Below are 14,287 nucleotides of genomic sequence, written 5' to 3'. Positions count from 1 at the left end.
GCTAGTTTAATCTCTTAAATAAAACACCATCTGTTACAGCCAGGAGCAAATTGCGAGCTCTGCATTTTCTTATCAGGTTGTTTGAAAGTTTTGTTTCATTATTGTATATCAATTCATTTATATCATAACATATAATCAATATAGGCATATAGGAAAGGATGTTCATCTTTAGAACCACAGAAATTGGTCAATTTTCATTCCAGAGCCTAATATCTATCTCATCATCTCTATCTCATCTGCTAATCGAAGGTGAGAGTGCCGTTGATGTCAATGTCATGTCCGTTAAAAGCAGCGGTAAAGAGCTTCAGGGAGTTTACGTCTCCCAGTCGCACTTCCGATTCGGAGACGTAAACATCCAATTGGATTAGCTTCGTAGTCTGGTCCTGTATGCGGACTGACATGGTGCACACATGACATCAAACGAGTCGCAGGGAGCCGCGAATAATGGCTTTCCGCTTCAAAATGGCTGCCTTACAAGAGATGTGGAGTGTGGACGTCTATCGGTTGATGATGATGATGATGATGGTGACATAATTATAATAATAAAATGTTATCGGTGTACAGTTCATTAAGTATATTATATTTCATTATGATGTCGCTTCTATGTTCTATTTTCAAAACATAAAAATACACAGACATCAAAGTTTGACTTTTTTATTATAGGAACTAGGGATCAATATTATAAGCGAATTCAAAAAGAAATGTTTTATTTGGTGTCGACATGGATAGCAGCTATAGCAATTAGCGACTGCTTAGCCACCTTTAATTAAAAGCTTTCGCTTATTGCCTCCAGATTTTTGTAGACGCTACACTACACAATCTGCTTCTGTAGACGACTTCTGCACTTGCATTAAAAAGGTTCTCTTCCCGCAAAGCGCAGCTCAAGTTTATTATGTTATGCGTAATTTTTTAACCAAGTCATTTAAAAGTCTGGCGTTTTACCAACCCTCGAGTCTACAGAATTTCAGACGAAATAAATTTAGCACGAACTAAGTAGCGTTTTTATAAGTTAAACTTTCCGGTATCACTTTTACAAGTGTGAAAATATTATAGAAGCTAGGTACTTACCTATCTATTTTATAGACTTCATTAACAATTTTTTATGAAGCAAATATTTTATTAATCAGTGTCCACATTATTAATGCTGAGGTGTGTTTGTTTATTTGTTTGTTAGTTTGATGGTTTGTCCTTCAATCACGCCGCAATGATGATCTTACAGTAATCATCAGGCATCACAACCCAAAGTGATACGCTATTACTAATCGCGTCCTATAACTGAAAATATGGGCATAAGGTATACAAGTACACGGTCAGTGCATCCTATAGGTACACTGAGAAATTATAAAAATACAAAAGTTACAGACACAAGTAGGTTTTATTTGTAGGAAATATTTCAGTCTGAACTAAAATAGTCTGTAAAAAATAGTTGTATTATTGAGCCATTGAGCACCTACCTACTATAATTCACTATTAGACAGCTATTAGATTAAGATCCTTGTATGTTTTTTCAATGTTTACTTTGTGTTGTGTGCAATAAAGTATAAAATAAAAAAATAAAAATCACTAATTAACTCTTTAAAAAACTTAAAAAATCGCAATCTACGGGTAGCAATATGAACAAAGAATAGGCACAACAAGGCATAACTGCATTCTCCGTTGAAAGGTTTCTTTGTCTAATGTACTTACTACTCGTATATAGGTATGCACTTAGCAAAAAGAGATAGACACGAATCCCTGAATGACTATGAAATGATGAATAGATAGGTATAGGTACGAGTACGTACGACGATAGTGGCGGCCTAATGAGACAGCCATTTGTACTTAATGAGTGGGACTGTACGTAGTACAAAGTAACAAAGTATCTACGTATAACAAATTTGAATATCAAATCATCGTTTACATGACTAAGCATTGTTTTCATCAGAGCTTCGTATGGCTGAAAACTAGGTAAATACCTATCTTCTTCTTCTTCGCTCTGGGCTGGTTTCCGCACTTAAACGTTTCCGTCTGTTGTGCGTGCATTGCCCCTCCCCGCCGAAGTCTTCACTCCAGCCATCCAAGCTCGCTCCAGAAGCCAAATAGACCGCCCAGGTTGCCGAGGGCTTCATGGAGTGAGGTCGGGGATCCTAAATGGCGCTCGCGTTGATCTGCTACGCCCGTACACTCCAGGAGTACGTGCGTCGGTGTTTCATCGACCTCCATGCAGGCCCTGCACAGAGGACTGTCGGTGACACCTATAACGAAAAGGTGTTTGTTTAGTGGGCTATGCCCTGTTATGAGTCCCACCACCTTCCTAAGTTTACCTCTGTCCAGGCGGAGTAGTATGTTAGTTTGTCGTTTGTCTATGTTGGGGAAAGCCTCTTTTGCTTGCCTGCAGTCTGTTGTGTTAGCCCATAGTTTCGAATGTTCTTTTAGTGTTAGTTCATGCAACCAGGTTTTATACTCACTGAAGGGTATGGGAACGATAGGTTCAAGTACCTATTTCAAGCTTCGTTCGAGTCTGAAACAATTCTATCGAATTTTAGGAACCAAAAAGTTCTGATGCTTGCTTTTGTGAACAAGATGTAGACTAGGTAGGTATGAACCACTAGAGTCTAGAATACTTCCGTGCACTGTATATTTTAAAGTTATAAATTCAAGTATAAATTGAAAAGTTATTAAGTTCGCCTCGCCATTTTCACGATTATAAGTAACGAGCTTTTGCCCGCGGCTTCGTCAGCGTGATATAGCGTCTAGCTAAACAAAGATGAGACTGGAAAAGCGCGCCAAATTTAAAAAATATCGGTATTACATCCTTGAAATGAGTATCACAAACCTGGATAAACCTAATTTGATATAGATCAGAAATTAAAATTTAAGTAATTCTAAAGTATTAAATTAGGTTATTCCAGGTCTGCCATACTAATTTCAGAGCTGCCATGGTGTTATTTTTTAAATTTGCCGCGCTTTTCCTGTCTCATCTTTCGTTAGCCAGACTATAAATTTATAGCCTGGATTTTCCTACTTAGCACTCGGGTAATGTAGCTATCTGTAACTATCTACCAGTGAAATAATTTTCAGAATCAGATCATTAGTAGGGAGATGCATATAGACATGAGATTACTCCCTACAAACAAACAAACAAATTTTACCTTTTTTTAATTGGTAGGTAAATTAGTAATTATTATAATTAGTACTACTTACCTACTGCCAAAGACCGCACATTGTGTCCGTCTGTATCTCGTGAACCGTAATAGGTAGAGTGTTAAATTTACATATTTCTATTGCCGCTATAACAACAAATAATCAACATGGCTGCCATGAAAATTAAAAAACTAAAAATTGCTTTCTTGTACGAGGGTACGAGACCCTTGGTGTACGAGTCCGACTCGCACTTGGCCGATTTTTTTATTACTGAGACCAAAGTTATAATTAAAATATAATAAAGCTTTTGTATTTTGAAAAATGATGACTAAGTCGTACGCTTGTTTTGGGTAAAACGACACCTATGAGCGTGCTTAAAAAAATGGCGGAACCTTGGCGGTACGTTCCAGCACACGAGTACATAATTATATAGACCAAGGGGAAACTTGGTCTCTCACTCAAGCGCAGCTCACGCACACCACGACGTGTCACGGACGCTCCGTTTGCCGCCGTTTGCCAACGGAGCGTCCGTGACACGTCGTGGTGTGCGTTAGATAGTGTGAAGCTTCCCCTCTTGATTCCAGGCTACAGTACCCGTAGTACAAGATTTTACGTCTCACCAAACCAAACCAAATTCGAGAGTCGAAATACTTCCGCGTTACAGTAAACTGGATCTTAAAAGCCGTGATTTAACGCTCAAGTTTGTCTACACTTCTACAGCCAGCGCTCCAAGCAAAAACATTGCGAAATTAAAATCAGTGGCGTTGAATATTTGACTTTAATTCAAGGCTGTTTAGGTCCATTTTACTGTAACGTGGAAGTATTTCGACTCTCGAATTTGGTTTCGTTTGGTGAGACGTAAAATCTTGTACTACGGGTACAGGACTCGTTGAATGAGACGAAGACTCAAAAGGTAAACCATCGAAGTTTTTAGGTGAAACTGTATTGAGAATCCGTCCTTCTAAGAATCCTTATGCGAACAAAGGGTATTTAAAATATTACGTAAGTTACTCTCAAAACAAGCTAAGGAAGTATATACCTACCTACCTATTATAGTTAACTACATTCAAAATTATTTTCACTTGAATTAATAGCCGCAGGCAATCTCGCAAATTATATGTTTCAGAGTTAGATAATATTATAAGTAACTATAGACGAAGCTATGTGGGGTCGAGAGGTGTGTGGGTTTATAATACTTAACGGTATATGCATATAGTTACCTACGTACCTATCTATAGTACGCGACAGGTTGAAATGGCAATCGGGAAGGGAACGCCCCGCACACCTCCACAGCCCCGCACTAACCCGGTGCGGGCGAGCGCAAGTGATGCCCGGGTGTGCGAGGCGTCCTCCAGTCTCATACCCCGATGGCCATCACAACCTGTCGCATACTAAGTACCTATAGATACCATTTAGATTACCCATTTGTTTCGGCTTCGGTTTAAATGATCGTGTAGCTAACTCAGCAAATGGAACTGCTAAGTAGCTCTTAGTCTAGTCTACCTAAAACATACATAATTCATGTCTTTACTAACATTTTCCTCTGTGTTCCTTCGTCTGTGTAGTTTAGTCTTTTTTAAGTTTCCGTTGGAATTTCTGAATAGGTAGGTAGGTACCTATGCTTCTTTAGTGGGGGCCTACGTTGTAGAATGAATTCTTACTTTTAACACTAAACTAGGTACCTATTATTTTTAATAAATCAGGATAAAAAGCTTTTACATAAAGGAGGATTGAACAAAACAATTATTTCCTTTTAGGTAGTTGCCAACCTAACCTTTGATATTATAAAAAGCGAAAGAATAAAAGCAATATTATAATCAATACACACCACAGTTTTGTTTGCAGCTTTTTGGTCTTAAAACTAAAGAACTCGTAGTTAATATGGGAGCAAGCAAAACAGTCCTCTAGCGCGCTTGAAGTAGAGTCGACAAAAAACGGCGGCCCGCCGCAAAGGCCCACTTGTCCTGTGCCAAACTGTCGTCGCACTACAAAAACTCCATGTTAAATCCTAACGTTTTTAGACTTCACTACAATAGAATTTATAACGTAGGTACCTACCTACTTAAGTAGGTAAGCATGTATTAAACGACTACTTATGAGATTTACGATTTTCAAAAAGCTCTACCTACTTAACTAACCTCCTTTTATAAGAAGCTTTTATATTAATAAACTCAAACTGAAATCAAAATGTATTCATGTAGATTTTTATACGCTGTAAAGGCTTTCATGGCACGTCAAGCTCTACCACCTGTTCAGAAAACAGAATCTACAAGAAGAACAAGAAACTCGGCAGTTAGTCTCAAAGCAACATTTTGACAAATTACAAAAAATTCACTAACTTATCAGCATAACAAAATATTTACATTTTTATTTACAATAAATTTACATAGGTACCTACCTATGTAAGTAAATTATCATTATCATCATTATCTCAGCCTGCGGACGTCCATAACTGAACATAGGTCTTTCTCAAAAAGTACCACAACCCCCACGGAACAGAAAATTTTCTGTTCCGTGACACCCCCGTTCTCATCGAGCCACTTCCCGCCACCCTCTTCACATCATCGTCGGTCCATCTTGTTGGAGAACGCCCCACACTAAGCTTAGGTAGGAAGGTCATTGTCCTCTAGAAAATGTCTAGAAGTAATAAAAAGCAAGTAACTAACTATTATAGGTACTACACGGCCACCCAGAGAAAACAGTTACTGCGACTCCAACTTCTCCACACCCTCAAGTAGCGTTAGCACTTATCAAGAGTTTACGCCAGTACATGACCATGTGTCTGGGGGTTTGTCTCAGGTATTTATTCTGAGGTTTGTCTTGCTTGTCTTTGTCTGTCACAAGGCTCCAAGGGCTAGACCCAGAGCCATAAAACCAATTTAAAAATCTATACCTATCCATATGACTTTGACGTTTCACACCACATTTTGTTAACATTTCAAGTTTCAAAAAATAACCTCAATTTTGTCTGTTTTGGACTTTAACTATCGGGTTATATTTTGATTTGTGTACTGTGTTCTAAATAATAAAATGGTATCCGTTAAAGTTTCTCAACAGAAACTCGAAAAGAAGAAAATAAATACTGGAAAGACAAAAAAAGCTAAAACTATGAAACTAAAAAAAAAATTATTACTCAAACCATCATCACCAATATCGAGCGATAATATAGTAATAGATAAATCTACAGAAATTGTAAAGAAGAAAAAATCCCACTATAAAGTGCCATCTAAAGTAATAACAGAGGATCTTGTTACTTCATGTTTAGTTGCATTAGAGCAATTAACTTCGCATTATGACAGAAAGAATGCAATTTTTGGTGATGAAACACCAATATTTATGGAGATACGTTGCATTAAAATTCCTAACACTCGTGCCAACATGAGATTGTAAGTTATCTGAAATAAATCTATTAGAACTATATTCACTTCATCAGGGGACCTACTGCTGTAGACTGGCATCACTCGCTCATCTTTGACTCGCAATCGCCTCTAATGACTTTCTCTATTGTCTGAAATGCACTGCAAGAATACCATCAGCCAATCATAAAAATTATGATTGTAAATTGTAATACTATTGATGCAGCTTTTCTGTAATTGACTTTCTGAATAAGCTTCAAATCAAAATAAGATTAGTAACCCAAGGCTAGGAGCACACATGCAGAATGACTGGAGATCAAGTAGCAGCTTCAATTCTGCATATGGTGTAGTATTGCACAAGTGGCAATATTAAGGTACAATAATTTTGTATAATAAACTGAGGCATCTATTTGACTAACCAGTAATTTAACCGCCTGTTACAAGATTTAGTGTTAAGTCCAAGTTATGGCTGCCAAGTTTATACTTTCAGTGTTCTTCCTCACTCTACTATATCTACAAATGGGGAAGTATGTCTGGTGACACCAGATTTAAAGAAAGGCAAGAAGATTGACCATGAGCCTACTGTGGAACACTGGGAAGAAATGTTGAGAGGTGCAGGAGTTACCTCGGTAAGTTCAGTATAGTAAGCACTTAACAATTACCATTCAAAAATTAGTAGAGTAGACAAAGCTTTTTTTTTTCTAATAAAAACTTTCTGCCTTGTATGTTTCAGAACTTCTAAAAAAGAGTATTATAAACATACCAGAAGTGAAATTAAATAAAGATTTAAATACAAACAAGTACAACTCTTATAAATCCTAATACCGAACAAAATTAATTAAGTGCAATTTCAAAAATGACAAATTCATATAAATGTCCGCTCGCACCGACCGTCTGAGCCAAAGTGAAAAACTCTCAAAAGCCATTTTGAAAGATCGTTTTCCGATATAGTGCTTCGGTCGCGTTCGTAAATACTTTCCCGACAGTTGTCACGTGACTTCCGTTCAAAAGGCGGCAACCACAATATTACGTTCTTATGGAGTAAATTTCTAATTTATGTCATTACTATTTGAAGCCACTAAACTTGTGCAAAGCCAGTCAGCTGAATGGCCCTGGCTTACCTAGGCTTGCTGAGTCAACTAACTTGTACAGTTGTTGAATATTCTTGTCATCACAGTTTCACAGTTCAAAATCACTATCATTCTTACACAATTTAAGTTATACAAGTAATTTTTTTTTTAATACATTCTTATCTCAAAATATTTAAAAGGGCAAGTATTAATTTTGCTTTTCTTGTTTTCAGGTTAAAACGGTGTTACCTATGAGACAATTGAGAGTAGAATATGACCAGTATGAACTGAAACGTAGACTGTTAACTCAACATGATTTTATCATGGTTGACAACCGAGTATTAAATCATGTCTCACACGTTCTAGGAAAGAAATTCTTCAAGAAACATAATATGTTAATACCAGTTAAAATAAATGAAAAAAAATATTTAAAGGCAAATATTGATACTGGCTTACGCACTGTAATGTTGCGTGTAAGTGAGGGGCAAACATCAACTATTCTTGTGGGGCACACAGCTATGTTACAGAGCCACATACGTGAAAATATTTTGGCATTAGTGCAAAAATTGAAGGAGAGATTTCCTGGTGGTGAAGCAAACATAAGATCACTGTCAATAAAATTGCCATTATCATTGTCCCTGCCATTATATCTTACATTACGTAAGTTTAACTACTAGTCTACATTTTATAATCAAGTTGATGTATCATAGCTCATAGTGGCTTTATCCTTTCTTGATAATATATAATTTAATTACAGGACCATCAAACTCGGTCAGAGCGCCTAAAATCAAACAAAGCAGACCAAAGAGCTTTGTCACGTATGAAGATGAACTTACAACAGAACTAGGAAGTCTTGTTCAAGTAACGCCAGATGGAACTGTTCATTTGAAAAAACTAAATAACGGAAAGCCTGATAAAAATCACAGGTAACTAAACAGAAATAATTATTTGACAGTAGTAATCATCTATATCTATCTATACTATTATATAAAGAGGTAATGTCGTTAAGTTTGTAGGGGGTAATCTTTGTAACTACTGAACCGATTTTAAAAATTCTTTCATCAGTAGAAAGCTACATTATTCCTGAGTGACATAGGCTATACGGGATCTTTAAAAACCTATATCTACGCGGACGAAGCCGCGGAGATCAGCTAGTGTATATATAAAAGGAAAACCTGACTGACTGATCTATCAACGCACAGCTCAAACTACTTGACAGATCAGGCTGAAATTTAGCATGCAGATAAATGTATTATGACATAGGCATCTGCTAAGGATTTTTAAAAATTCCACCCCTAAGGAGGTAAAGTAGGGGTTTAAAATTTGTGTAGTCCATGCGGACGAAGTCGCGAGCATAAGCTAGTTATACAAAACAAGAATAATATTAGTTCAAATAATAACTGTCTGCAGGTACTGCTCTGTTTTGTAATTTTTAGGGTTTCATACCTCAAAAGGAAAAACGGAACCCTTATAGGATCACTTTGTTGTCAGTCTGTCTGTCTGTCTGTATGTCAGTCAAGAAACCTACAGGGTACTTCCCGTTGACCTAGAACCATGAAATTTGGCAGGTAGGTGGGTCTTATAGCTTTAGGGGAAAAAATCTGAAAACCGATAATTTGTGGTCACATCACACTAAAAAAAATTGTGGTCATAAACTAATAATTAGTATTTTCAATTTTCGAAGTAAGATAATCAAGTGGGGTATTAAATGAAAGGGCTTCACTTGTACATTCTAAAACGTTTATTTATTTTTAGGTATAAGTTTTTGATTTATCATGCAAAATGTCGATAAAATACGATTGTATTACGGAACCCTCAGTGCGCGAGTCTGACTCGCACTTGGCCGTTTTTTTTTTTAATATAAATATAAATAATAATAACTATAAATGTATATTAATAAGCTAGTCTAAATATAAAAGGAAAAGCCAACTGTCTGGACTGATCTATCAACGCACAGCTCAAACTACAGGACGGATCAGGCTGAAATTTGGCATGCAGATAGCTATTATGGCGTAGACATCCACTAAAGTATTTTGAAAATTCAACCCTTGAAGAGGTGAAATAGATGTTTGAAATTCATGTAATCCACGCGGACGAAGTCGCGGGAATATGCTAGTCACATTATAAAATTATTTTAATATTTTCCAGTGACTCAAAGGATAAAGAAGAAAACAGCGAAAATGAAGACATATCATCTGCTGATGACGAAGATTGAAACAACTTATTGAGAAATCTTGTTCCTTTATTTTCACATGAATGAAATATTATACAATATGTGTCTTGATTGCTTATTACATTAATTAAAATAAATGCTAAAGTACACAATACAATAGTTTTCATTAATTTTGTAGCTATACATATTACTATAGTTATTATTAAAATAATGTTGTTAATGTTCTAGGCATTGACAGTAGTTTCACCTGCCATGTTGGAATCAGTGTTAGCATTATTTACAGATGATTGTGGAACAATAGTTACTTGCGTTTTAATTGGCCAAACCTTTTTGAATTTCTTGAAATTCTTCACTCCACTCTGTGGAGATCGTATTTCTAATGGCTCCTTTTTCACAATCAAATCAGTTTTTACTACAACTGTTATAGACCCTAAATCAATGTTGCTGAACTTACTATCTAAATCTGACATATCTTCTTTCTTAATGTTCATGTTACATGGTATGTCTGCATTTATCTTCATTAATTCCTCCAATTTTGATCCTCGTAAACTCTTTATGTCAACTTTTTCCTCAATTATAGTCTTCGGTTTGTTTATAGGGGCAATATTTTCATCATCATCATATAAATCTAAAATATTGCTACCAGCATTATCATTTTCAACAGCAGGCTTTTTGCTTCCTTTATCAACAAAATTGAACAAGTCTCCTTCATCCATATCTGTACTATGCTTCCTCTTTAATGGTTTTGATAAATTTAACTTTTTGTTTAGATTGCCATCATTATTATCTTTAGCTACCACAGGTTTCAAGAAATTAAATATATTATCATCATCATCATCATTGTCAAGGGCCATTTTCTTAGATGGTTTGGATTCATTCATATCTTCACCGGGTCTCTTGTTGGTGGTGTTTTTGTTTGTGACAGTCTCTACTGCTAGTTTTTTGTTCATATTAAATGTATCACTGTTATCACCCTCACTGAGCTTCCTTTTGGTAGTAACAATGCTGTCATTATTGGAGGAATTGTGTTTAAGTGTCAAGCTTTCATCAATAAGTACATTTTCTTTCTTGTATATTTCCTGCGATGATTCCTGAGACTCTTGAACTAGTATATTTTTTGGAGCATTTTGGTTTGGCACCTGTTTAATAACTTCGGAGGAGAAATTGAAATCAGGGTTGCAGTATTTCCTTGTAGAACAGAATAATATAGCAAGGCCTATTTCGGCATCAGCCACAACTCTCTTTCCCTTACTTTTCAGATAATTAGTAATTTCTTGAATTTGATCTTTTTGGGACTGAGTGTCTTGACCTGCAAAACTTAAATTATACTGAATAACAATAACATTGTCTTCACAGAGAGCTGATTTGGTCATCTTAGATTCACTCAATAATAAAGGTGTTGCAGAGCTCTTCGTCAACACCATCTTGTACATGTCCAACTGCCTTCTTGAAAAGAATATCACTACTTTGCCAGCAAATATAGAACTCCTTTCCTTATTTGGGAGAAAGGACACATTTTCTTTATTGAGTGTTGACTCTAATATTTGAGGTATGAAATCACTTGCATTTGGCAATGGGTTGTTATCAGTGGCTGCTTCTAAGCACTTGCTCCAATATTTCACTGTCACAATGTTAGAGCTTTGAACTAACGCTAGAACTACTTTAATCGTCAAAGTTATTGCAGGCATAGTTAAGTATGCACAAGTGTCATCCCATTCATTCTTCAGACTTCCTCCCAACTTAGCAAGAAGTACCTTAAGATTTTGTAAATTTTCTCCTTTTAATGTGGATGTACATGTGACAAAATTAATTTCCTGTACTTTCCAAACACAGCTTATTTTACCGAATTTGACGACATCTGTAGAATTGAGTTTTATCATAACGTTTTCCTCAATTTTTTCAGAGTTATTAACATAAGTTCCATACTTAGAACCTAAATCCTTTACATACAAAGTATTATCTGATATAAATAAAGTGGCATGTTTTCTACTTATAGACTGGTCTTCCGGGATAGCAAAATTGCAATTTTGAGCGTCAGCACTCCTTCCTATTATGATGTTTATGTCAGGCAAAACAAATATGACTCGTTTATCACTTTCCGATGTTAGATACCACATTTTTAGAATAAAATAAAGCTGTATAGCAACCTTTTCGGGTAGTACTTGTATTGAATGGGTTAACTATTTAATATAATGTAAACAACCACACTTTCTTTAGCTTATTGACCAGAAAAAGCTTAAAGATTTAGATCCAGAAAGCAAGCCCGCAAGATGCCCGATCCAAAGAGTATAAAGTATAATAATCTGGGCGCCCGATCGGAATCACCGACCAGAAAAAAGAGATCGGAATTCGGCATTTCGGATATAGCACAGAATAATATACCTAGGGAGTTGACATCTGTGGTAGATATGACTGTAGATTGGGTAACTTTAGAAACGTGTCAATGTGAGTCGACGGCATCCGGCAGAAGGTATCCGGTATCATAATCATATAGAAAAAGTATAGAAATCATAGCCATGTTCGCTTGCTTCTCTGGCAAGTGCCATTTCCTTCAAGGCATAAATGGAGTATATTTTTTAACGCCCCCTATCGGTCGATGTACGAACTATACCAGATTCGTCTTTTTCTGTCTTTTTTTTTTTTATTTATTTTACGGCCCTGGATAACAGTTCTTTAAGGCCTTTCAAAAATTTACAAATTGTAAAAATACAAAATTGCTTATAACTAATTAGTCTAACGTTTTTACACTTTAATTATAGTATTACTTATATAAATAAAAATAGTCTTAAAATATGACGTTTTACACAACAAGTCCTTTACATGGCGGGGAAAATATATTTTTTGTTTTTGTTCCATATTTATAGTGTTTAGATCACTGGCTAATATAAGTCTTTGTATGCCAAAAGCTGGACATTTTAGTATCATATGATTAACATCAGCCTCCTCATAATCACAATAGTTGCATTTTTTACTGTTTAGTATTTTTATTTTATTCAGGTGTGTTGGCACCAGACAGTGACCAAATCTCAGTCTATTCATTAAAGATGTAAATTTTCTAGATTCACACTTCGTTTTGAACTACCATGGTTGTATTGGTATTTCCTTTTGAATTTCCGCATACCATTTTCCTTTATTTTTATTAGTCACATCCCACACTTCACTCCACAATTTCTTTTGTCTTATTTTAATTGTATTGCATAAATCCGTAAATGGCACTTTGATGCTACTTGAACAATCTTCATAAAAATTACTTTTTCTTGTAGCAGAATCAACCACTTCATTTCCTGTTATGCCTCTGTGGGAGGGTACCCAAACAAATTCTATATTAATTCCCCTTTGTTTTAAATTAAGTAGTACATTTTTAATTTGGAAAATAATATAAACTAATTTATAATTACTAAAATTAAAATTATTTATAGCTAAAAGAACACTTTTCGAGTCTGTTATTAAAACATAGTTATTAATTTTAAACATTAATTCTTCTTTGATATATTCCAATGCCTTGAACAGGGCAACGCATTCAGCAGTAAACACACTGCAGTCAGAGTTTAATTTATATGATCTACATTTTTTTAACTGTGAATCATAGAAAGCCGAACTTACAAAGTCAGGTTAAAGAATTATTTAGAACCATCCGAATATATCCTATAATGATTTTTACAATTTTCTTCAATGAACAATAGGAAGTCTAAATTGGATTTAATATCAGTGATGTGTATTCTATTTCCGAGGTTTATTACATCATAGTGGCAATCATACATAGGCCAAACATCATTCACATTTATCTTACTAGCAATACTATGCATATAAGTCATAATCATTGCCTCAGCTTTGGGAGTGGAGGGAAACTCGCACTATTTATTGGAACTACTTTTGAGTAGGTTTCTTTTTTGTTCCTCTCCATTCTCGCTGCCTTAACAGGACACGTTTTTGATATTGCAAGATGCGCACCCCCACAATTGCTGCACTTCAGTGTATCCGTCGTGCAGTCCTTGTAATGGTGCTCACCAGCGCACCGTGAGCATATTTGCTGATTTTTACAAACTTTCCCATAATGGTTAAATTTCATACATTTAAAACATTGCATCAAAGGAGGAACATAAGTGAAAACTTTGTATCTCCAGTTGTCCAAATAAATATACTGCGGTAGACTAGTACCGCTGAAAATTACACTGATAGTGGACAGAGGAATTAGCTCCTCTCCCACTTTTTTCAAAAATCTCTTTACACCTATTACTTCACTTTCCGAGGAGAGTTTATTGAATAGTTCCTGATTGCTAGATTTTTTTTGGAATAAACCTAACCACCCCCACCCTTTCCACAGAGGACGCCGGGATGAACGCTCGAAGTTTATGAACTGAAAGGCACTCGTACTTCAAAAAGTCATTAGCCGCTGTCGCTTGTTTGAAGACAAGCATAATTTTAGTAGCGTTTATGCGCCTACTTTCACTTACACCTTTTACTTGTTTAAAATATTTGGATACCACGATTTTTGTTTCCTAGTTTGATATCTTCTGTGCTTTCTACGTATACAGGGAATTCTGAATTGGTACTAGTATCGCCGT

The 14,287-nt window shown here is 35.8% G+C and overlaps 2 protein-coding genes across 2 annotated transcripts; one reads left to right on the top strand and one right to left on the bottom strand.

Annotated features, from left to right (window-relative positions):
- Nucleotides 1–6,031: 6,031 nt before the first annotated feature.
- Nucleotides 6,032–9,835, top strand: LOC117987458 (ribosomal L1 domain-containing protein CG13096). Its single transcript, XM_034974475.2, has 5 exons — nt 6,032–6,509; nt 6,970–7,108; nt 7,783–8,209; nt 8,307–8,475; nt 9,698–9,835. Exons 1-5 carry the CDS (start codon nt 6,154–6,156, stop codon nt 9,762–9,764), a joined length of 1,158 nt encoding a protein of 385 aa, XP_034830366.1. The 5' UTR covers nt 6,032–6,153; the 3' UTR covers nt 9,765–9,835.
- nbs (nibrin) lies at nt 9,797–12,024 on the bottom strand. The gene has a single exon (XM_034974474.2). The coding sequence runs from the start codon at nt 11,837–11,839 to the stop codon at nt 9,947–9,949; it is 1,893 nt and encodes a 630-aa protein (XP_034830365.1). The 5' UTR covers nt 11,840–12,024; the 3' UTR covers nt 9,797–9,946.
- Nucleotides 12,025–14,287: the final 2,263 nt, after the last annotated feature.

This window comes from Maniola hyperantus, chromosome 13, assembly GCF_902806685.2.
Source record: "Maniola hyperantus chromosome 13, iAphHyp1.2, whole genome shotgun sequence".
NCBI lineage: Eukaryota > Metazoa > Arthropoda > Insecta > Lepidoptera > Nymphalidae > Maniola > Maniola hyperantus.
This window is presented reverse-complemented; position numbering and strand designations above follow the sequence as displayed.